Genomic DNA, 23,723 nt, shown 5'->3' on the forward strand with positions numbered 1-23,723 from the left:
GAGCAGCAGAAGACTGATAGCAGAATACTGGCTTCCAAGCAGCTAGGATGAGGGTTAAAGCCCACATGCACAGTGACACACCTAGTCCAAGAGGGCCGCACCTTCTAATGGTGCCACTTCCTGGGCCAAGCACATATAAACCGTAACCCCTCCCTGCTCAGCTCACCTGAGCAGTGTCAGCGCTGACCCCCGGGACACTCCTCCTTTAGTTCCAGTGACACTACTCAGGTTTCTCTCTTCCATTTGAAGGCTCAACCTTTACTCCCCTGAGAAGCCTCCCCTCTTACTAACCAGAGTAGAGCCACTGTGGCCTTAGCCTTAGGGCCTCTGTTGCTTCGTGTCCCAGCTCCTCTCACCAACTGCTTGTTTCTCAAAGCCTACCTCAGCCCAAATCTTAAATGCATGGCTGAGACTCGGGAGAACTCAAACTGCTCTCCCAGCCACCAGCTCTGAACTCTGTCCCTTGTGCCTCCCAGAGAATAATACCTGAAACTTGACTTTAGGAACATAACCTCTCCCTGTCCTCACCTCCCTGGTCCACCTCAGTCCCTCTGCTGCTTGCTCTAGGTGGCAGGGCCAGTTCTCTTGATACCATATAGATACCCAGGATTCAATTTATTAAAAAACAAAAACAGTGCAACATGGCTAGTTTAACTCAGAAAAAAACTGTCCTAGAGAAGGTCCTTTTGTAGTTTGAGATGCAAGTGGCCACACTGGCTTTTGCCTTTTTTTTTTTTTTAAAGATTTATTTATTTTATGTATATGAGTACACTGTAGCTGTCTTCAGCCACATCAGAAGAGGGCATCAGATTCCATTACAGATGGTTGTGAGCCACCAAGTGGTTGCTGGGAATTGAACTCAGTGCTCTTAACCGCTGAGCCAACTCTCCAGCCCCAGCTTTTGTCTTCTTCACCCTGCCTAGCACTTAGCTCTTTCCCAGCTCACTGCCCACACTGTTACTTAGCGTGTGCTCTCATTTCACTAAGGTGTCTCCTGACCACCTCTTTAGAATTACATCTCCATTCCTGCTTCTCATTGCTTGAATCTCCATCCACCTACCAAGAACAGGCAAACCAAATAGTGCAGCATCAGTGCTGGGAGCCTATCGTCAGCATGAGTGCAACAGGCAGACTTTAAACTTGGCCCTCGGGTAGCTTTGTGGCTATGGGAGAATAGTTAAAGTGCTTTACACTTGTCTATTTGTTTTAAAAAGAAAAACTGCTTCAACACACACACACACACACACAAGTTCACTCATCAAAGCCTGGCTCAAAGTATGCTCCTGTTGTCACTGCTGGGGAGGCCCATGGCACCACCCAGATCACATCACACTATCATATAACAACTCCCATGTCCCCTCTGAACTCATAGCCAATGGTTTTCTTTTTCCTAAGTGTGGGCAGGTAGGTCTTAAACTTGTGCTTCTAAGGCAGGGAATCCAGGTGTGAGCTTACACACCCAGCCTATGCAGTGATTTCTGACCTATCCCTACAGGTCAGTGAATCACAGGCTTTGTAAAGGCTTATTTTCCCTCTCTCCCTGAGACAGGTCTCCTTACATAGTCCATGATGGCCTCAGACTTGAGGCAACCCTTCTGCCTCTGCTTGAGTGCTGGGATCCCAGGGGTGTGTCACTATGAGCCTGTCTGGTTCATCCCCAACATCTCACATGGTCTAGGCTCACAGACTTCACAGGCAAATTGTGTTAACCCCTCATAGCTTCCCTGTGCCCAAGCCTACAGAGTGCACAAATCCCACCCCACCCATCTCCCCACACTGTCTCCTTTAGCTTTTACAACCTTCATATGTGAAAGCAGCCGACAGAACTAAAACCTCATCTACAGAGTGCACGTGATGTGTGGATTGACAGCTGAGTCTATTCAACCCTAAGAAGCCAGTCAGCTGGGCTCCTGCACCTCTCAGGAGACCCAAAGGGAATGAATGACACAGGCTCTGCCACACCCGTCTTCAGGGATGCTCTCGCAGAGGTAAGCGAGGGGTGGTGAGGGCGTCAGGTGCCTGTTTCTACTTCCACCACCTCGGCCCAGCCGCTGAAGCCCGCGTCCTTGTGGGTCAGGGCAAGGCTGGGGCTAGGGGCTGGCTGCTCTGGTACTATAAAGCACTTTTCCTGGCTTTCAGAGATGGTGACCTCCACAATACCCTCACCCGGGGGCACCTCCTGTTGGCTACAAGTGTCCAGCAGTTCTGACTCACTCTGGAGGAGCACCACAGGGGGCTCAGAGGCGGCAGGAGGAGGAGGCAGAGAAGGGCTGGACGACACCCCACGCTGGTGACTGAGCTGGTGTCGCTTGAGGCTATGAGGAAGAGCATAGCCCATACCACAGATGGGACACCGGTACGGCTTGTCTGTCATGTGGGACTTGAGGTGGCGGCGCAACTTGGTGGCCAGTGTGTAAGCTCGGCCACACTGGGGACAGCGAAAGGGCCTCTCCCCTGAGTGTAGGCGCTCATGAGCACGGAGTGTATGTGGGTCTCGCAGGGCCTTCCCACACACAGGGCACAGGTAGGCCTCGCCAGTGTGGGAGATGAGATGGCGCCGAAGTTCAGGCAGCTGGGGGTAAGTATTGGCACAATGTGGGCACTGGTAGGGGCGCTCCCCTGTGTGTAGCCGCAAGTGTCCTTGGAGGTTGCCCCGCTGGCGGAATGCTTGGCCACAGTGGGGACACAGGTAGGGTTTCTCCCCAGTATGGAGCCTCATGTGGTTCCGCAGGGAACCCCGGGTGGCCAGGAGCCGTCCACACACTGGGCATGGACATGGTGAAGGGGCATCCGGCATCTGGTGGGTCTTTCGGTGTAGCCGCAGGGAAGGTCGGCGGGCAAAGGTTTTGCCACATTGCTCACACACAAAGGGCCGGGCACCTGAGTGGACCACCTGATGTTCCCTGAGGTCTCTGCGGGTACCATAGGCCTTGTCACACTGAGAGCAAGGGAAGGGCCGTACACCACGGTGGCCCAGCATGTGGCCTTTGAAGCTTTCCTCGGAGCTGTAGCTCTTGCCACACTCGGTGCACAGGAAGGGCTTGTGGTCTGTGTGCACAAATGCATGCTTCTTCAGATGGCACAGCTGCAGGAATGCCTTGCCACACTCCCCACACCGGTAGCGTCGGCCCTGCTTTGAGGAGCTTCCTTCTGAGTCTGGAGGGCTGCAGAGCAGCACAGACAGGTCAGGGAGCTGGGTCCCAGGCCCTGAGGTCTGGGCTGTAGCCAGGCACTGACTGCTGGGGGCATCTAAGTGTTTGGCTGGGCAGGTTTCCACACGGTCCCCCTCAGGAGGACATAAACTGCCTTCACTGCTCTCTGGGCTCTTTTGGGCAGCTGAGACTCTGCTCTGAGGCTCAGGTAGTATCTGTGGTAGGCACGGTTTATCCTTGCTGTCATCTTGAAGCAGTAGGCCAAAGGGCTGGCTATCCTTGAAAGGTTGCTCTTCAGCTTTGGTCACAGACTCAGAGACTAGCATATTGTCTCCTTGGATACTATGGGATGATTCGTGACCAGGATCTATGAGGAAAGAGTGGGGTTCCAGGGTTAGCCAATCTTGGTAGCAGGCAGACAGTATGACTGGTAAATCACACTTGCTGTTCTTCAGCAGGAAAATACACACATGCATCTCTCCTGCCCAAGCTTAAACACTTCTAGGGAAGGGCATCAAGGGGGTCACCTGGTTAATCCCTAGAGTAAGGCCACTCCAGAGAATGACATTCTTGTTCTCCACTGGAGATACATATGAGACTGGACCCTCATATCTCCCAGCCTGAGCTCATCTGTAAAATGAAAGACCCATTCCAGAGATAAGACACAGAGCAGAAGGGTACTGTCTGCAAGACAAAGGGGACCGGGAACGGGGAAAATGAGAGAGCAAGGTGGGGTTGGAGGGACCGCTCTTCAAAGAACTAAGGTTCAATTCCTATCACCTACATGGTGGCTAAAAACCACCTGTAACTCTGGTTCCAACAGGATCCAGTGCCCTCTGCTGGAATTCTCAGGCACTGCACAATGTGGTACACAAAAACTGTAAGCAAAACACCCATGTATAAGCAATAATGTCCCAGCACTGGGAGGCACAGGCAGGCAGATCTCTGAGTAGAGACCAGCCAGATAGAGAGAGTTCCAGGACAGCCAAGGGTATGCAGAGAAACTCTGTCTTGAAAAACCAACAAAACAAACAAAAACTCCTTTCAGAATGCTGGGGCCAAGGGATGCACCATCACTGCCCTGCTACATTGCCTTTCCTATCACATAGTGTTTTGTAACAATCTGGGAGTGGGCATTTGTATTTTTATATTATGGGTTCTGTAGCTAGGTGACAATGTCAGGTGTCTTCTTAAATGAGACAGGGTCTCTCTCACTGAACCTGGTTGTCACTGACTTGACGGTCTCGCCATCAAGCTCCAGGGAACCACCTGTTTCTGCCTAAGAGCTGGGTTCACAGATACGTGTGTGTCAGCACCCAGCACCACAGTCAGCTTTTATGTGACCACTGGGGATCCCAAGCCTGGTCCTCAGGCTTGTGTAGCAAGCCACTTCACTAATGGAGCCAGTTCCCAGGCCCTTGTTTGTTTGATATGAGACAGGGTCTCGTGTAGATCAGAAGGCCACAGTCTTATATGTGGCCATATAACCTTGAACGAATGTTTCCTGGATACATACCTGTGCAAGATCCTGCTGAATCCTCTTGTGGGGAAGCAACTTCTTCCTGTGTAGCAGACACCTCTTCTGCCACAGCTGCTTCTTCTTCTAGCTTGGGGTGCAGGGCACTTAGACTCTTTTGCGGAGACTGTGGGTGCAGCAGCAACTCGAAGCCTGGCAATATAGTCTGGTCCACCTGCAGGTGAAGCTTCTCGCTGTTCCAGACCAGGGACACATTCCCATCACTCTGCAGCCTTCCTTGCTGCACCAAACTGCAAGACAGAGCAGGAGCTGGCACAACAGATCCTCCTCGAGTGGCTTCCTCTGACCCCTCCGCCACCCCTTTGCAACACACCTTGGGGAAGACCCCTGGAAAGGCAACTAGAATTGGCTTCAGGTTCCATCCCACGTAGAGCATGCATGCACACTTGCATTACTTACCTGGTCCAAGTGGAACTTTGTTTCCAGGGACATATGGCTCTGCACGGGGCTAACAAGAAGTCCTGGAATAAAACAATGAGATTCCTTTTCCCGTGCCTGCGAGGAGTGAGGGGCAGACAGCAAAACAAAATCAAATCAAATCTGGGCGAAACCTTTCTGGGGCAAAGCTAAGCTGAATCTTTTGGGTTTTGTTTGTTTGTTTATGAGACAGGGTTGTCCTGGAACTCACTCTGTAGACCAGGCTGGTCTCAAACTCAGAGATCTTTCTGCCTCTGCCTCCCTAGTGCTAGGATTAAAGGCATGCATCCCCTCTTTTTTTTTTTTTTCTTTTTTTTTTTTCATAAGATGAAACTCTAAGGCTAGCAGCAGCCTCTGGTGTTGCCTCTACACTGTGGTGCTGTTTTCTATCTTCAGTCAGTGAAGACCAGAGAGTCCACTCACCTCTCCTTAAAGGTGTGGAAAACTCTAAACAGCACAGCCTTCCAGCAAGTACCAAGCAGAAAACGCTGCAAGAGCACCGATACTTTTAAACAATTCTTACTACGGCTTACAAAGCACAGGCGTACTTGGCTTGCATCGTGTCCTCTGGTCTTCCAAAGGATCTTGGCAACAGCCACGACTTTCTTTTACAGGTGAGTAATATTAGGTGTGTAATTTAGCTAACTAGTTGACAAGGCTTGAATCTGATCCTGGTAACCTTAGCTTCTGACCTTTGTCACTGCCAACACCGTAAGAATTCAGTTTCTCACAACTTTTTGCATCTGCTTTAGTTACTGCTGCTTAGGTAGAGCAAGACAGTGCTGCGATGAAGGGACAATTATTTCTCAGAGTTTGAAAGTATCCTGCTTCTAACAAACTGCAAGGGCTGTCCCGAAATGTCTGAACCTCCCCCAAACTTTCAGACAGATGTCCGACTCCTCAATACCTCCTCGTGCGATGTCTTCACTCCCTCGCCCTTCTCCAAGACGGCCTCCTTTTCCAGAGGTCCCAAACGCTGGCCGGGCTGCAGGGGTGCTCCTACACACCAGACCCCCAAGTGCTGTTTCCTGGATCTCGAGGGGCCCACGGCCAAGCCCTGGGGGAGGCTCCTTAGAGCAAGGATGGCAGGGCTCGTACCGGGCCGGCAGGCTTTGAGGCCCGGAGCAAAGCCTTTTCCGGATGGGCTCCATCCTGAATCCTGGCCCAGGGGTGGCTCTGGGGCTGCAGGGAGACGGGAAGGCAGTAAAGGAGCGGCCCATGAAGGCGTGGGGTAGGGGAAAGATTCAAGAGAGGTACAGGGACAGCTATGCCCCAGGAGTCCGAGGGGTTAGCAAGGTTCTAGTGGGGCCCTTGAATGGTTAGAAGGGAGTCTAGGCTCTTAGGGCACCGGAGCAGGATCCCAGGCTCAAGAGAAAAAGGGACGTGGGGGAGAACGCTGTGGCATCTAGTCCGGGGCTGAGGGTCGCAGACACCGCAGGTCACTCACGGTGCGGCTCCGTCTTCCCCAAGATCACCTCCTCCACCTCTTTCATCCTGGGACAGATTCTCTCGCCACTCCCCTCTACCGGAAGTGAGCGGTTTTGTCCTGGTTCCTCCCGGAAACAGTCCTTGACTTCCAAATTTAAGCTCAAGGAAGAACCCGGGTGGTTAGGCATCATTGAAGCATAGACCTGGGAGTTTGGAAGTACTAGTCAGACAAACTCTGTCCGAGGGCGATACGAACCTAGGATTCCAGAGGCCCGCTAGTTTCCTGCATCTGGAAAAGCGGAACCCAACCCACTCACTTTAGGCAGCGGCGAGTCGGACAGTTCGGCTGTTTAGCCTGACATTTTGGCAGGTGATTGCCGGAAGTGGGCGGAGCACCAGGAAAGCCATGTTTGGTCCGGGCAGCAAGCCGGAAGTAGGTAGAAGAAATGGCGGAAGTGGTTGGGGAGGTGGGGGCCCTCGAGAGGGCGGTTCCAATTCCCACCTCGGAGCCGGATGTTTGCCGAGCTTTGACAGGCGTGGCAGAGGAAGCATTGCCTGAACGAGGTGAGCTGCGGAGCGCGGGGTCTCGCCGGGCGTGGTGGTGGGGAAGAGCTGCTCCGGTCATCGGAAGGAATTTGGTCGGAAAGGGGAAAATCCGAGGCCGTGGCGCGGGAGTGGAATCGGGCCCGAGGGCCTGAGTCTCTTCGCTGCCGGGATTTTGTCCCTTTTCGGCGCCTGCAATGAGAAGACAGCCACTTTCTCTGACTTGTCCCTGCCCTCCGCAAGGCATAGGCCAAGCCAGAGCAAACCCGTGGGAGGGAGGGAGAAGTCGTCCTGATCGGATCTGGCATAGCACCGAGAGCTAGAAATCAGGGGAAGTGATCCACCTTGTCACTTGATAGGCCGTGCTTTCATCGCACTTTCTTGTGAAACGAAATACACTCCTTTCGTTGTTTGTTTTCCGGCTCTAGGCAAACATGACTAGAGTTTAGAGTTGCAGCCTTGTAGGATTTGTGTTTTTCCGGAGTCACAAAACAGTCTGATTCCAGCACCAGCAACTACTGTGACTTCAGTTTGCCCCGAGAAGTCTGGCCGCCCTTTCGTGGCGCCTCTTGGATCCCTGTGAACTTTGTGACCGACAGTCACTTAAGATTACTGTTGAGGGGGTTGACTTTAACCTAGAGATCGGGACTTGTGGATTCTATGATCTTTAGTAGTTTGCTCACTGTCCCCCACCCCCTTTTGGTTCTAACTGTAAAATGGTTTTGATAGCATATGCTGAACTACTCGTGCAGTTGTGAGGTGAATTTGTTCTCAGTTCATGGTACAAATGTCCGTTTCCTTCTCCACTTAATGAAATCCATTCATTCATTCGTTCATTCAGCTAATGACAGAGTCTGCTATGTGCTGAGTGTTGTTCTGAATAAATTGCTTAGGTGTGTGTGCGAATGTGCTGGAGAGGGAACCAAGGGCCCTGTGTATGCAGGCTAAGTGCTCTCCTACTGAGTTATGGACTTAGCTCTTGAAATAGGTTCTTAAGCAATAACAGAGGGTTTGTGAAATCTTTAAAATGCATGCAAGGTTTCATGGATCTGTTCGTTTTTCCTAGTGAAAAAGTTCACAAACATCAGAATTTCAGAGAGAGTCACTGTTTTACAAAAGTCAAAGCCTTTGCCTGACGTGATTTTTAAATATTTTCTAGGTAAATGGCTTACCTGGTCAAAATGGAATATTAATCTGAAAGAGTGGCTTTTGCAGGTGGCAGATATATTCCATTTCTACCATTTTATGTTAGAATTTCCCTTTCCAGGCTTCATCCACCTATTGACTAGCAGATAAACATCCGGCTCCCAGAAGGTACCAGAAGCAGGTGAGAGCTGCTAGGAAGCTGGCACTACTGTGGTTTTACTAGCGAAGGAGGTTATGTGGGAGCTGGAGGTCAGCTCTAGCAGCACAGACAGACAGAAGTTCCCTGGGACAGAGGTGGGGGTCAAGCTCACTTTCTTCTCCATAGTCTCCCTCTTTGTCCCTCTCACATAGCTCAGCTTCTGAACCCTGGAGAGTCATATCTCTGGGAGGAGCCTCTGCTTCTGCAGATAAGGAAAGTTTAAGCCCAGACAGGAAAGGCACTTGTCTGGGATCTTGGCAGTCCTTGGCTTAGTCAGGACTCTAACCCAGTTTTCCATAGTCTTGGCTTCTTGCTTTTTCTGTCATACCAGGTACTTACTGTGTACTAAAAGAATTCTCTGGGGTAACTGTGAAGATCCAGGACTCCTTGAACCTGGGCAGGGATAGGGATGAGAGAAGACTTAAGCAGGAGGAGGTTGCTGGAATCTGTCCTATAAAGAGCCAGCGCTTCTCAGCCTTGCTCATGCTGTCATCCTTTAATAGAGCGCCTCATGTTGTGATGATGCCCCCAACTATAAAATTGTTTCTGTCAATACTTCATAATTGTAATTGTTCCACTGTAATGAGTTGTAACGTAAATATCAGTGTTTTCCACTGATCTTAGACGACCCCTGTGAAAGGGTCAGTTGATCCCAAAAGGGGTTGTGACCCATAGGTTGAGAACCTCTGAGTTAGAGGCTCATGTTTGAAGCCTCCCTATAACCTCTTGGTTGAATGGGGAGGAGTAGGTGGGTCAGAGGTAAGTTCCTCACGACTGAAGATTGTCTGGTTGGAGGACGGAGGGCTGAAGTGGGAAATGAAGATCTGGGCTTTGGGCAAAGGCCAATATTACCAAGAGAAATGCTTTCCCAAATATGACAGGGTTGTCCTTTGTGTCCCTAGGGAGGAACCTATATTTTGGTGGTCAGCAGAGGTGGTGGATAAGGCTGAGGGACAAGCAGAAAGAAAGAACAAGCAAAAGGGGGGGTTTGGTCAAAAAAGGGGGCTTTGAAAGCTTGAAACAGCTCTTCTACTGACTCAGTATGTTGCCATGGTAACAAGGCAGGTGTTGCTTTGCCCTGGGAGCTGGTTCGCCATTCAGAGCCCTAAGCTGTAATGTGTGTGGGAGTGGAGGTTGTCACAATCCTCTTAGCCCACAGTGCGATCTCCTGGGCAGCTCTTCCCTTCTTCTGACCCCCAGGCCCTTGCTGCTCTTCTTATCTGCCCTGCTGATTCTCTGACCATATATGTCACTTTTTCTGGCGTCAGGAATGCAGCCTCTTCTTTGGGGTTGGGCAAATCGGTTGGACTGAAACCTCCTTCCTCACCCATCTGGTGAGCTGGAGGGACGTGTTTTTTATGGGGCCAAGAGCAGAAAGTGCCACCTCCTTTGGTTAGGGCCTAGAACCTGGTTTCAGTGTTGACTCGTTTCGCTTCTTGACAGACCTTCTGTTCTTCAAAGCCTTCTCTCTGTGCTCTAGATGTCAGGAGCAGCCTCCTCCCCCTCTGCCCTGTAGTCCTTAAGGTGATCTGTTAACGTTGCTATAGTGCAACTACTGTCTGGAGTCCCTGTAGGTTTGGAGAGGGCCTGAGCCTTAGAGACCGGCAGGGGATCTGCTGGGTCGGCAGGTAGATTCCGTCCCTGCCACTGGCCCAGGTAAACCCAGCTGAGTACCTCAGCCATGGCCATTTTTTCTGGAACCCTATCATCTCTGGCCTAGAGAGAGGAGTGTAATAGCCAGGGCCCCAGCTGACCTTTTTCAGACTTGGTATTTAGAGGCTCTTAGATTCTTCAGCTCTTGTAACATCTTGGGGCATGAGGCTTCTGCACTCTAGAATCTCTGAGGAGATGCCCTGGCAGCTGTTACTGCCTTACTTGGTCAGTCAGGTGATAGGCAGTGTGAGCTGCACCATCCACTGTCCCAGTTGCCTATCCTGGCAGCATGCTCTATGGGACTCTTGGCAGGGTGAGAACTGTTGAGGAATAGAGACAAGGGTGCCAGAAGAGGACAGAGGGGGCAGAAGGGTCACTGAAAGAGTTACAGAAGTGAAGAGGAAAGGTCAGTGACTCCCCCCTCTGCCTCCCCTCCTTCCCACAGCCAGGCTTCTGCCCACTCTGCCTCCCCTCTCCCTGCAACCAGGCTTCTCTTCTGGTTCTCCTTAGCCATGGACCCTCTCTCAGAGCTGCAAGATGACCTAACCCTGGATGACACCAGCCAAGCTCTGAACCAGTTGAAGCTGGCCTCCATTGATGAGAAGAACTGGCCTTCTGATGAAATGCCAGACTTCCCCAAGTCAGGTGGGCAGCACAATGTCTCAGGCAGCTGTGACACCACAGTGGGGAGACGAAGGGACTCCAGTGGGTAAGGTTGGGGCAAGGAGTCCAGTCCTAGGGTAGAGCCAGGGACACAAGCCTCACGGGAACAGGCCAGAGGGTGAGTCCCAGGGAGAGTGCTGGGCTAGCTCTGTGGGTGACTCTGCCTTTGGCATGTTCCTCAGATGACTCTAAAAGCAGCTCTCCAGAACCTGTGACACACCTGAAGTGGGATGACCCTTACTACGACATTGCCCGGCACCAGATTGTGGAAGTAGCAGGTAAGCATGCCCTGTCGTACCTCTTTCCTCATAGTCTGTGTCCCTGGTGTAGAGAAGCCTCGTATGCCACCAAGAAAGAACACGTTTTGTAGCCTCTGGTCTGCTCTCGAGTATGTTCCCTTACTGAGTGTGGGTTGGCTTTGACTGGCTTGCACCTGCCACTGCTTCCTTGACCTACAGACCCATTGTTTCCCACTGCAGGCCCATTGTCTCCCACTGCTGCCGTGGAGTGGGAGGCATTGGCCTGATAGCTTTGAAGTTAGAAAACTGAGTTTGATCTCCAGCTCTGCTCTCTGAACTCCTGCCTCACACTGTTGTCCAGGGTCCTGTACAGTGGTGCTTGTATGTCAGGACATCCTGGGAGCCAGAATATAGTTGGCCCTGGAGATGGGGACAATTCCAGCCAGCTCTTCTGGGGGTTTGCAATGGCTCCCTGGAACATGAGTGTCTAATGGATGAGCTGTCCTGCTGAGAATGGGTCTTTCCCGTTCTCAGCCTCGGGAGCTCCCTCCTATTCATAAGGCAAGGCCCAGAAGAGACCTGGAGCAGGGCAGGTAGTGAGCCTCAGAGAGCTCTGTAGCTGTCCGAGCTGGAAGAGGTCATAATGTCTAAGACATTTTCATGGTGCCTGCGTTTCTGATGCTTGCCTTGGCCTGGGTGAGAGGTGTTGAATGGTTTCTCTCACCCCTGCAGAAGCAAGGCAGAGCTCCTCTGTGGCCTAGGTGTCCAATGCCTACCCCAGTAGACAGCCTGGTGATCTTGTGGTCAGTCTGGAACCCTCTGTGGGTGTGCCCCTGTCTGACAACAAGCCATCACCGTGCAGCTCTTTTGTTTGTTGTTTGTTTGTTTCTCCAGACTGTGGCGAGCCTGAGGGGGCCCAGCCAGGTAGGTGCCAGTTCCGGCTGTCTGTGCTTGGCCTCTCCTGGCTGTGGCCTCTGGGTCTACGAATCAGAAAGGGCTCTTGGTGGAGGCCGGTGGGACCAGCTTAATTAGAGCCCCGTTCTAGGGAGTTGGGAACTCGTGGTGGCTTTGGAAGCCGGAAATAGCAGAGTTTATGAGAGATGTGATAAGGTGGAGGCTGTGTGGTGACACACCTAGACTCCTGGGGAAAAGCAGCCTCAGGAAGCTCCTGGGATAGACAAGGCCTGCCTGCCGACAAGTGCTGTGGCAACCCTGGTGGTGGTATCCCTGTGTGCCTGCCTTGCTGGTGAGGCTTGTTGGAAGAACAGGGGGTGATTTCTCTGGCGCCAGAATTTAGAGAAAGAGCCCATATGGACAAGAATGTAGGAGCTTGTCATGAACCTCAGTCAACTGTGACTTGGCCCGTAGGGTCTTTCCCGTGCTGTTCTGGTAACAGGAGACTCTCCAGAAAGGAGGCAAAGAGACCATTGTTTGTAACATTTTCAGTTTCTACAAGAGCCGGTTTCAAGCTTCCGACATAATGTCAACTGGCTTGCAGAATTCCTAACAAAAAATTGAACACACACACATCTGAGCTGTCATCACATACCATGAGCTTTCTCAGTCCTAGCCCCCCGCCTTAGATATCCTTGGCTTGTACTGCAGTTTGCAGTCACCAGTACCCAGAAAGCCTGCTAGAACTTCTGTCCTGACGAATAGCCATGCTGCCCCTGGTTGGTATCTGGGGAATGCAAAGGTCTGGCTCTCAGGCTCTCGGCACTACACCCCTCCCTGCTCGTTAGGCCTTCTCCCCAGAGCCTAAAGAAACCACAGTTGACAGCCCCACTTCTCTCTGAAGGTTCCAGGGCAAGAACAGTTCCAATCCCGTCTGACAGCAGGTAAGAGAGTTCCCGTGTGCTTGATGTAGCAGCCACCCTGCTTGCTCGGGGGAGTCAGAGGACAGGGCCTAGACCTTAGCTGCCAATCGATCTTCATCCCGTGTTCGCCTTCCAGCGCCTGATGTTTTCCTTTGATTCCATGCTGTGCTGGCCTTTTGCAGTGTGCATTACTAGATTAGCCTCACAGTCAGTATTAAAGAGCCCGCCTGCACCCCTGGAAGGATTCATTCTAACACAGGGTTATGACTCTGTGGTAGAGCTCTTACCTAGTATGGGCAAGGCTCTGGGTTCCAGTCTCAGTGCTGGGAAACAAAACAAAAAAGTCGAGTGAAACAGGTCTTAATTCTACTCATAGGCCTCTTGGACCCCTCTAGGGCTGCCAGGCTGTGATTTTTTTTCTTTAGAAAAGGTGCACATGTCTTTGTAACAGATTTTGTAGAATATATTTTCCTTTCTTTCCTTCTTTCTTGTTTGATGAGCTGATGAGTTTATTAGGGTTACTCACAAAAGCCTGGATGGTGTGTGTCTGCTCCCCACTTTGTGGCCAGCTGCTAGGCGGACCAGCATGCTCCTGGCGTAGCCTCGACTTTTCACTGACACCGACATTCCAGAACTCTCAGACTCTCTACCTTGGCCAGTCCTCACTCTTCCAGCCAGGGAGGGCTGCTTTATTGGTGGGGTAGGAGCTACAAAGAATGGCTTCAAGGTCCCCAGGACTCCCACGTCAGCCTGGCGCCTGCATTCCAGCCATTCCTCTGCATAGATACAGATAGGCAGGTGATGCGCCATCTGTAGGCTCCTGGCAGGAAGCCCAGGATTTCTGAACCACTCCTGGCTGGGCTGCCATCTAAGTCTGTGCCTCTGCCCCTGACAGAGCCAGTGGGAAGTAAATGAGGGTGTGAACTTAGCTCCCAACCACCAGCAGCTGGCTCAGAGTCCAGAGAGCTGCTAGCACCCAGGCCTTCAGTGCAGACCTGCCTCCATCCGGGTGTGGTGGGCACATACCTGTAATACGTGTCAAATCCTGACACTCAGGCCAGGGCAGAGGAGCTACAGATTTAGGCCAGCTGGAACTACATATTAATTGCCTTTCCCCTGTCCCCTCGCTTTTGGGTTTCAGACAGGGTTTCTCTGTGTAGCCCTGGCTATCCTGGAACTTGCTCTATAGACCAGGCTGGCCTCAAACTCACAGAGATGCACCTGCTTCTGCCTCTTAGTGCTGGGATTAACGATGTATGCCACTGCTGCCTGGCCTAACAGTCTGTCTCAAAGACAAAGCAAACAAAAACCTGCTGCTGATACAAGTGCATGCTAAGGATTCTGTCTAGAAAAATTTCTTCTCCAACTTCCAGAAACTCACTGTCTAACACACTTAACCATCAAATATAAGTTGAGAAATGAAACTGCATGCCATGTGACCTGCATCTTTGTGAAGGCTACCAACACTCATGACTTGAGATGGAATCTTACTGTGTTACCCCAGGTGGTTTTGAACTTGTAGGCACCAGTGACTCTCCCACCTCAGTCTTCTAAGTAGCCGGGGTGAGAGGTGCACATCACTACACATCACTCGTGTACCAGTGCTTACTGAGTGCCTGACAGGAGCAAGTCAAAGTCAACCCTACCTTCAGGCTGCTCATGAGCCACTAGGGATGGAGCATGAGCAATGACATGGAAGAGTAGAAAGTGGTGGCAGAGCTGGATGGCTGTTAGTGCTGCGAGCCGTTGGGGGAAGCTGAAGGCAGATGTGTGTATGCTGAGTCTCCCAGATCCATAGTGGCCAGTTTGGAACAGAACTGTCTGGAGAAAGGTCTGGCTGATAAAGCAACAATAGTCTGGCTGGCATGCCGGCTTTCCAGAGCTTCTGTGATAGAACGTGTGCTTGGTGCAGCCTGAGAGGTGAGGCCAACACTCAGTCCTGTGAGCCATTTGAAGGATTTTTTTTTTTTTTTTTTTTTGAGATAGGATGTCATGGAGCCCACCCTGGCCTTGAACTTACTATCTAGCTGGTCCTTGCTTTGAATTCCTGATTCTCCTGCTTCTGCCTCCCAGTGTTAGGAATACAGTCAGGGCTCTTGATCGGATTTGTTTTCCCTGCCAATTAAAGAATTAAAAGGGGAAAAATCTTGAACACAACAGGTAGGAGTGGAGAAAGCCCCACTGCACACTGCACACTGCAGGCAGTCAGCAGCTGGAGACGCCTGTTTGTTGGAGGTGAGGAAAACAGACATGCAGAAGACACGCGGAGAAAAAGACCCTCTGAAGCAGAGGGTGCTCAGCAGGCTGAGAATGCCAGTCTCTTCTCGGGGATGGGTTTTGCTTTTTTGTTCTTTTTAAATCTCTGAAGCGTCTTCTTCCCCTGATTTGGGGTTGGTCAGTTTGAAGCAGGTAGGATGGTTGATCGGCCCATAGATGTTACTTAACACGTCCTGAGCAGATGGTGAACTTGCTGAGCCAGTCCATCAACAGGCCTCCCACTGATGGGAGACAAGCCTACCAGGCCTTCAGTTTTAAGCTGTCAGGCTTTTATCTCAAGTAAGGAGGGTGAGGAAGAAGCTGGCTGTCCTGGAAGTTTGTCACCTCTGTTATCTACCCATGACCCCATCTCTCTGCCTACCGGGGAGTCTCTCTAACTCCTAGTCTCTCATTAGGATTACACACGTGAACTGCCCTGTCTGGCTTCCATTTTAAGGGATATTACAGGACCAGGTCCACAGATTCTGTTTGAGTTGGGGATGAGGAGGGACATTCAGACAAGTGGTCCTCAAGTGTGGAAGTAGCATTGGGGGCAATAGGTATAGTCCTCCAGGGTTGGATTAGGGCAGATTAAGAATCAAAACAGCTTGCTGGGTTCAGTGGGCTGGACCTAAGATGCTGCCATTCTTAGAAGTTCTTTGGAGGATCCTGAGCAGGCCCTTTTGGGCTGACAAAACTGGACGGTGCTTCTGGGGGAGCCATGAGGATGAGGGCTTATCCAGTAGCATTCAAGGTTGTGAAGCTACTAGGGTCAGGCAGGTCACACACAGGGACCAGCCTACCGCGACCACACTTGAGAAGGCACCAGTGAGCCCTGCCTCAGCCTAGAGATGAGTAAGGAAAGGACAAGCTCCTAGGCTACTGGAATGGCCGGGCTCACAGAGGGAGACCAGTGCTTACTGCTGAGGTAGAGTGGAAGGACAAACTCCCTGCGTTTAGAGATTGTGTCTTCAGTTTCTACTCTTCTGTGTTCCTTCTCCTTTGCCTCTGAGGCTGTGGGGATGAGGCAAGTACATCTTGGTGTTTCTGGAAAGGTGAAGCAGGTTAGGACTTGGGGGTGCAAAAACCTGGCTTTATTGAGCTTTCTTGAGTGTCCTTGCTCCAAGCTGACCCTGGAAGAGGGATTCATTTTGGGCAAGAGCATGTGTCTCAAGAACTTTCATGTGACAGTCAGGGACCAGATCATCACATTGAGAGTTTGGGGCAAATATCTCTGAGGAAACACCTAGGTGACATTTTGCCACCTCATCACAAACACCTCTGAGCTCCATGTTCTTAAAAGACAAGATTTTTACAAATGTCTAGAGTTCAGTCAGAGCCAAATGTGCTCAGCCACCCTCTAATAAAATCAGAAAGTGCTTGTGGGCAGAACTGTTATTACTGTGTTGGCTGACCTACTGTGGAGCGACCGGACCCCTTTCCTCTGCAGCCTTGGACGGTCTGAGAAGAAGCTTCTAGAGGTTTCCCAGGCCCTCGCTGCTTGGTGCTTAGGGGCAAAGCAATTGGAGGACGGCTGGTTGGCCAGATAGTTTAGACCTTGATGGCTGTATTTTTGGTGGATGTGAGGGGCTTGTTTTGGAGACAAGAGCTTGCTGTTACACCCCAGGTTGGTCTTGACTTTGCCACCTTCCTGCCTCCAGCCTCCTGTGATGGGATTGCAGGTGTGCACCACTAGGACACTTAAAGAAATCTTTTTATTTTATTTTTATTCTTTTGCGTGTGCATGCACACGTACAGGCAAGCCATGCATGGCACACACCTGGGGGTCAAAGTCAACTTTGAGGAATCAGTTCTCTCCTCCCACCATGTGGGTCCTGGGGATCAAAGTTTGGTCATCAGGCTTGGTAGCCAGTGCCTTAACCCACTGAGCCATCATGCCAGCCTGTTAGAACACTTTTGGTGTGCATCCACCCATCTAGCAGTGTCTCCCTCTGTCCACTCCCTCCGGCACCTCGAAGCCTACTCATTTGCTTCCTGACTCCACAGATTTATGGGTCTGAGCAGTGGCTCTCAACCTTCTGAGTGCTGAGACTGGTACAGTTATGGTGAGCCCCAACCATAAAAGGATTTGTGTTGCTACTTCATAACTGTAATTTTGCTACTGTTAAGAACAATGGAAGCTGAGTGGTGGTGGCGCATGCCTTTAATCCAGCACTTGGGAGGCAGAGGCAGGCAGATTTCTGAGTTTGAGGCCAGCCTGGTCTACAGAGTGAATTCCAGGACAGCCAGGGCTACACAGAGAAACCCTGTCTCAAAAAAAAAAAAAAAAAAGAATCACAATGGATGTCTGATTTTTTTTTTTTATTAACTATTTATTTTATGTATGTGAGTATGCTATCTCTCTTCAGATGCACCAGAAGAAGGCATTAGATCCCATTACAGTTGGTTGTGAGCCACCATGTGGTTGCTGGGAATTGACCTCAGGACTTCTAGAAGAGAGCAGCCAGTGCTCTTAACCGCTGAGCATCTCTCCAGCCCTTGGATGTCTGATTTGACCCTTGTGAAAAGGTTGTTTGATTCACCAAAGGGGTTGCAACCCACAGGTTGAGAACCACTGTCTTAGACTCTCAGGAAATTATGCAACAGCTCCCCTTTGTGCCAGGCTGCGCTCAGCATATTTCCAAGGCTCATGGACTTTGTGCTGTGTATCAGTCTTCCTGCTTCTACCCCTGAATGCTGGAATTACAGATGCAACTATCAGCATTAGTTTATTTGGCAGTAGGGCTCAAACCCAGGGCTTCCTGCACGCTGAGCTAAGCAGGCACTCTACCACCTGGGTTATATCCTCACACGTTTATCTGTTGATGACCGTGTGGCCTTCACGGCCATTACTCTTTCAACATGGTTTTATTTGTTTTTACTTAGTTAGTAAGACAAGGTCTCACTATATAGCCTTGCTATGTTGGAACTTGCTATGCAGACAAGGCTAGCCTCAAACTTAAAGTTTTTTCTGTTTGCATCCTGAGGGCTGGGATTAAAGGCCCTCACCACACCACTCTACTCAGCTTCAATGTGACTTTTTTTTTTTTTTTTTTTTTTTGAGACTAGTCTTAAGTATCCCAGGTTGGCCTTAGACCTATTAAGTGTCTTGAACTTTTTTTTAAAAAAGATTTTATTATATATAAATATGACAAGTACACTGTAGTTGGCTTCAGACAAACCAGAAGAGGGCATTGAATCTCATTACAGATGGTTGTGAGCCATGTGGTTGCTGGGAATTGAACTCAGGATCTCTGAAAGAGCAGTCAGTGCTCTTAACCGCTGAGCCATCTCTCCAGCCCGTGTCTTGAACTCTTGATCCTCCTGACTTTACCTCCAAAGTGTGGGTTTACAAGTGTATGTCACCATGACTGGGTTACAGAGCAAGGTTAACATGTGTAAGTCTGTGATCTGTGTTCCTGATGACGACTGTGAAGAACAAGGAAGCTACTTTTACCATGGTATCGATGATGCAGACTCAACAGTTGAGAAAGAAAAAGAGTTGGGGGGGGGGTCCAAAGGGTCTGTGAAGGACTGGGAAGTGAGTGTGCTCACAGCAGGGAAGACCTGGGAGGACTGGGAAGTGAGTGTGCTCAGGTTCCAGGATAGAAAATTCTCAAATAATCAATACAAATATTAATGAGAAAAAAGCAAGGTTAAAATTTTTGGGGAGGTTGTCCCACTTCAGTGTCCTTGAAAGCAACTGCACCCAGAATGCCCTTGAGGAATGGACATGGGTTTCTCAAGCCCCTACACTCACTGGCACAGGCCCCAGGTTGCTTGCTAGGCCCACCCACCACTCTGGTTCACCTTTTACCCACTGCACTCCATCTTTCTTCACACTCAGGTGATGATAAGTATGGGCGGAAGATCATTGTATTTAGTGCTTGCCGGATGCCCCCTAGCCACCAGCTGGACCACAGCAAGCTCTTGGGGTGAGTACCGTGGGGAAGTGGGGTGGTACCTCTCTAGATCTTGAGTAGCCTGGAGCCATTTCCCTTCATCTCCTCCTCCCCCTGGGCACCAGGTTTCCTTCCTTAATGTGACCTCTCATCCTTAAGGGGGAGAGCGTTAGACAAGGAGTCGGAGTCCTAGAGACTGTGACCTTGCCAAGTGTCTCAGAGCCTTAGTTTCTCATCATTCAAAGAAGATAATGAAGCCTGTGGCCTCTTTCCTGACAGGAGTGAGATAATGCACCAGAAAATAATCTTGAAAAGTAAATATATCCAAATATGTATAACTGTGGTATTTCTGATGTAATCTTGATTCTTAATCATTTCTATTTATAATCATAATTAACATTATCTTACTTTGTGCCAAGTTTGCTGTCAATGGTTTTTGTACCTGTGGGGCGTCTGCTTAGCATACGTGTATGTTAGAATCTCTCCTAGCACAAGCCCAAAGGTTGCTTGTCTTAGTCACTCCTCTATTGCCATCAACAGACACCATGACCAAGGCAGCTCTTATAAAAGAAAGCATTTAGTTAGGGGCTGGCTTACAGTTTCAGAGGGTTAGACTGTTGTCATCATGGTAAGGAGCACATGCAGGCAGGCACGATGCCACACTGGAGAAGTAGCTGAGAGCTACATCCTGATCTGTAGGCAACAGGGAAACAGACACACATGTAGACATGCTCAGCGGTTAAGAGCACTGACTGATCTTCCACAGGATCCTGGTTCAATCCCCAGCAACCATGTGGCTGCTAACAAGGGTCTGTAACTCCAGTTCCAGGGGATCTAATGCGTTCTGCTGACTTTCACAAGTCCTGCATGCATATGGTACACAGACATTCCAGCAGACAGAACACCCATACTCATAAAATAAAAATAATAGCTTAAAGCTTAAAAAAAAAAAAGACACTTCCTCCAACAGGGTCACATCTGATCCTTCTAATCTTCCTCAAACTCTCCTCTCTGGTGACTACGGATTCAAATGCATGAACCTGTAGAGGCCGTTCTCCTCTCTGGTGACTACGGATTCAAATGCATGAACCTGTAGAGGCCATTCTCCTTCAAACCACCAGTGTTTGGATGCAGACGGGTGGCAGACCCTCATCTGGCCTTTCACTACCGAGTCAGCACTGGGTCCATAGCAGGGACCCAAGCAGGGACCCATCAAGGCATGTGGGGTCATCCAAAGAAGCAGGGCAGAAACCGCTGCCAGTGTGCTCAGAGTGTACGTTTTCCTGGCCAGTTTAAAGTGCTCTCTAACATGTAAAGTATGTGCACCACCTACAATAGCTCCTTGAGATCCAGAATGTTGTGAGGGACTGTAGTGATCTCGGGGACAGGCTTGAGGACCTCAGAAGAAAGTCTCAGCTGGCCTCTGGTGAGGCAGAAGCTCATTCCTTGTGCGGTGTCAATAAGGCCTCGGTGCTGTCTGTCCATCTGTCCGTCCCCCACCCCCACCCCACCCCACCCTGTGACTTCTCTTTCTGTGGCTCCTTAGATAAAGCAGGCAGAGTCTGGTTGGAGGGCCACCATGTATCCAGCCAGGAATACTCACCATGGAGTTCAGCCTAAGAACGCTGAGTTACAAACCCCCTCTAGCTTTTGTGCCATGCCTGGTGTACCACGTAGCTGACTTGTAGCCAGGTATTAGGTCCAGTGAGGGGAAATCCTAGGCGATTGGAAAGCACCTCGCTTTTAGGGGCAGTTGCTGAGGAAGCTGTGCCTATCTGGGGTTTTCCTTTAGTCTCAAGATTCCCTGGGCAATTTGCTGCTGCCTGTCTTCCTTCCATTTACAGACACAGACATACATATACACACACCATACAGACATATACCATACACATACCGTATACACACATACATACACACACCACAGAGAGAGAGAAAATCACAGAAAAACACACTATACAGATACACATCATACACACTACACACAGAGAGACATACACTACACAAATACACACCATACACACACACAATACACACAGACACACACACCACATAGACATACTCACATCACAGACACACACACACTATACATACAGACACATAGAGACACACACCACACTGATACACACCTTATACACACACACCATCTCAGACACACACACACACACATACACCACAAAGACACACAGGCATATACCACACATATTTAGACAAATACCACACAAACACACAGACACATACCACACACACACACACACACACACACACACACACACACCATGAAGACACATACCATACACATCACACACAGACACACATCATAGACATACACCATACACACATATAGACACACATCTCACACACACACCATCCTGTTCCCTATCTCCCTACTACTACTACTACTACTCACACACACACACACACACACACACACAGATACACACTTACCACACACATCACACACAGACATACACACCACATACACATCTCACATACACCATCCCATTCCCTACCTCCCCCCCACCACACACATATTGACACATCACACATAGACACACACATACATCACACACTACACACATCACATATACACTACACACATCAAATACATACCATACACCACACACACACATACACCACACTTCACACACACATATCACATACCACACACACATCCAGACAGACAGACAGACACATCATCTTACTGCCTACCCCCCCCCCCACACACACACACACCCTGCCTGCTCACCATCCCTGCTGAGAGCAGACTGTGCTTCCACTGGCTCTCTCTGCCCTGTTTTCAGTCCTATTACGTCAGACTTGGCTTTCCCCACTCCCACCCAGATCTAGGAGGTTGAAATGGAAAAATTCTTGAAACTTGGAATGAAAAGACCAGTTGAGCTCGAGCTCTGTGTTTTAACTAGCTGTATTCTTGGAGGCAGCTCTCTGAGTTCTGTATACATGATGGTTTCCTCAGAGAGTTGTTGTGGGTAATAATGAAATCTAGCATATATAGTTTTAGAGTATTGCAATTTGGGAAGTTAAAAATACATAAGTAGTTATTCAGGAAAAAAAACCCCAACTGTACATTTATGAAGTCTCACAGACCTGTCATCCAGAAAGAAAACCACTGTATTCAGTTTTATGTCCTATATAATTTTTTCATCTTCCGTGTCTACAACATTCTCAAAGACATTCTTAAAAACATATTATTTAGCAGGGTGGTGGTGGTGCATGCTTTTAATCTAATCCTAACACTCGGGAGACAGAGGCAGGAGGATCTCTGTGAGTTCAGGGCCAGCATGGTCTACAGAGTGAGTTCTAGGACAGACAAGGGTACACAAAGAAAGAAACAAACAAAAACAGCAACAACCCCCCCAACAAAATCCCATTATTTAGCTGGGCATAGTGGGTGCACCTTTAATCCCAGCACTTGGGAACAGAAGCAATTGGATGTCTATGAGTTCTAGGCCAACCTGGTGTACATAAGAAGTTCCAGGCCAGACTCCTTATACAGTGAAACCCTGTCTTTCCTTTTACCACCCAAAAAACCCTACACAAAACATGTTGCTTTTTCATCTTCTGCACTAATATGCACATAGAAAAGTAACAAATAGTGTACTGTTTTTTTCTTCCATTTTCAAGGCAGCTCTTGTTTTGTTTCACAAGCTGACCTTAAACACCAGGGCTTAAGTACCCTCTCTCCTTCAGCCTCCTGAGCTTCTCTGCACCCAGTTCCTTGTGAATCTGAATCTCATGATGCATGGCCTCCGTCCCAGCACTTGGGAAGCTCATGAAGGAGGATTTTGAGTTCCTGGCATGGCCTGAGCTACAGAGTGGGACCTTTTTTCAGAAAAACCTAAATATAAAACAAAACAGCAACTCCATACCTCTCGGTGTCCCCCACATCCAGTTTGCTCTTCCGGTGTCTGCCTCAGGGCTGACCGCTGGTGTGACGCCTGACTTCACAGCTTAGCCCTGCCTGCCGAAGCATCCTGTGAGATAGTCTATTTATAGATGTCCCATGATTTCTTGAGCCAGTCTCCTGATACTGGACAATTTGCTGACTGCTCAGTTGTTGGTTTTTCCGTACTAAACCTCTGGAATGAACAGTCTCCTACAGGAGTGCGTCTCCTCTCTGTCTCCTCAGGAGAGAGTCCTGAACATGCTTTTCTGTGGTCAGAGACGGCGAGCGCTGCCTGGCTTCTGATAGGCATCTCTAGTGCACACAGAGGTTACGGCACGCATCCATGGATGAGGGTGTCGTCCACTTTACTGTCACCTTGGCTGTTTTCCTAGTTGCAAACGCCATCTTTTTATGTGACAGCCCTTTGCCCTTTGTAAACTTCCAGTGTGGAGGTGTGGATAAGGGCTCAAGTACTCTCAGTTTAATAATGATCAGAATCTGGTTACCCTGCATTAGTACCATGTGCTGGTCCAGCTCTGCACCCTGGGACTAGTCATTAGGCCTCTGACTCTAGGGCAGGCCGTTAATGAAGCCACTGGGCTCTCTCTCAGACTTTGCTCCTTTTGGATATACTTAGCATCATGCCTGTCCAACATAGACTAGCTTCCCTACTAGAGTCAAGGAGCTGATTATCTGTCTTCTAAGAGGTCTTATCCTAGGCTCTTCCCCCTCTCCCTAGTGTTCATTACTTCCAAACTTTCCAATGTACTCAATGTGAGTGTGTGTGTGTGTGTGTGTGTGTGTGTGTGTGTGTGTGAGAGAGAGAGAGAGAGAGAGAGAGAGAGAGAGAGAGAGAGAGAGAGAGAG

At 49.7% G+C, this 23,723-nt stretch overlaps 2 protein-coding genes across 3 annotated transcripts in view; one reads left to right on the forward strand and one right to left on the reverse strand.

Moving 5' to 3' along the window:
- Nucleotides 1–747: 747 nt before the first annotated feature.
- Znf408 (zinc finger protein 408) lies at nt 748–6,633 on the reverse strand. The gene is made up of 5 exons (XM_021193855.2): nt 6,554–6,633; nt 6,014–6,288; nt 5,089–5,150; nt 4,669–4,919; nt 748–3,519 (listed from the first exon to the last, which is right to left on the reverse strand). The coding sequence occupies exons 1-5, from the start codon at nt 6,597–6,599 to the stop codon at nt 2,012–2,014; spliced, it is 2,142 nt and encodes a 713-aa protein (XP_021049514.1). The 5' UTR covers nt 6,600–6,633; the 3' UTR covers nt 748–2,011.
- Nucleotides 6,634–6,963: 330 nt separating this feature from the next.
- Arhgap1 (Rho GTPase activating protein 1) overlaps nt 6,964–23,723 on the forward strand; it is a 22,103-nt gene continuing 5,343 nt past the window's right edge. Inside the window, exons 1-5 of one of the 2 annotated variants that reach the window (XM_021192271.1) lie at nt 6,964–7,098; nt 8,345–8,404; nt 10,586–10,720; nt 10,921–11,016; nt 18,898–18,985. In XM_021192271.1, the coding sequence (XP_021047930.1) occupies nt 10,588–10,720; nt 10,921–11,016; nt 18,898–18,985 (317 nt within the window). In that variant the 5' untranslated portion in view covers nt 6,964–7,098; nt 8,345–8,404; nt 10,586–10,587. The remainder of the gene's footprint in view (nt 7,099–8,344; nt 8,405–10,585; nt 10,721–10,920; nt 11,017–18,897; nt 18,986–23,723) is intronic. The other variant, XM_021192269.1, reaches the window with a different exon arrangement.

This window comes from Mus pahari, chromosome 3 (genome assembly GCF_900095145.1).
Source record: "Mus pahari chromosome 3, PAHARI_EIJ_v1.1, whole genome shotgun sequence".
Taxonomy (NCBI): Eukaryota; Metazoa; Chordata; class Mammalia; order Rodentia; family Muridae; genus Mus; species Mus pahari.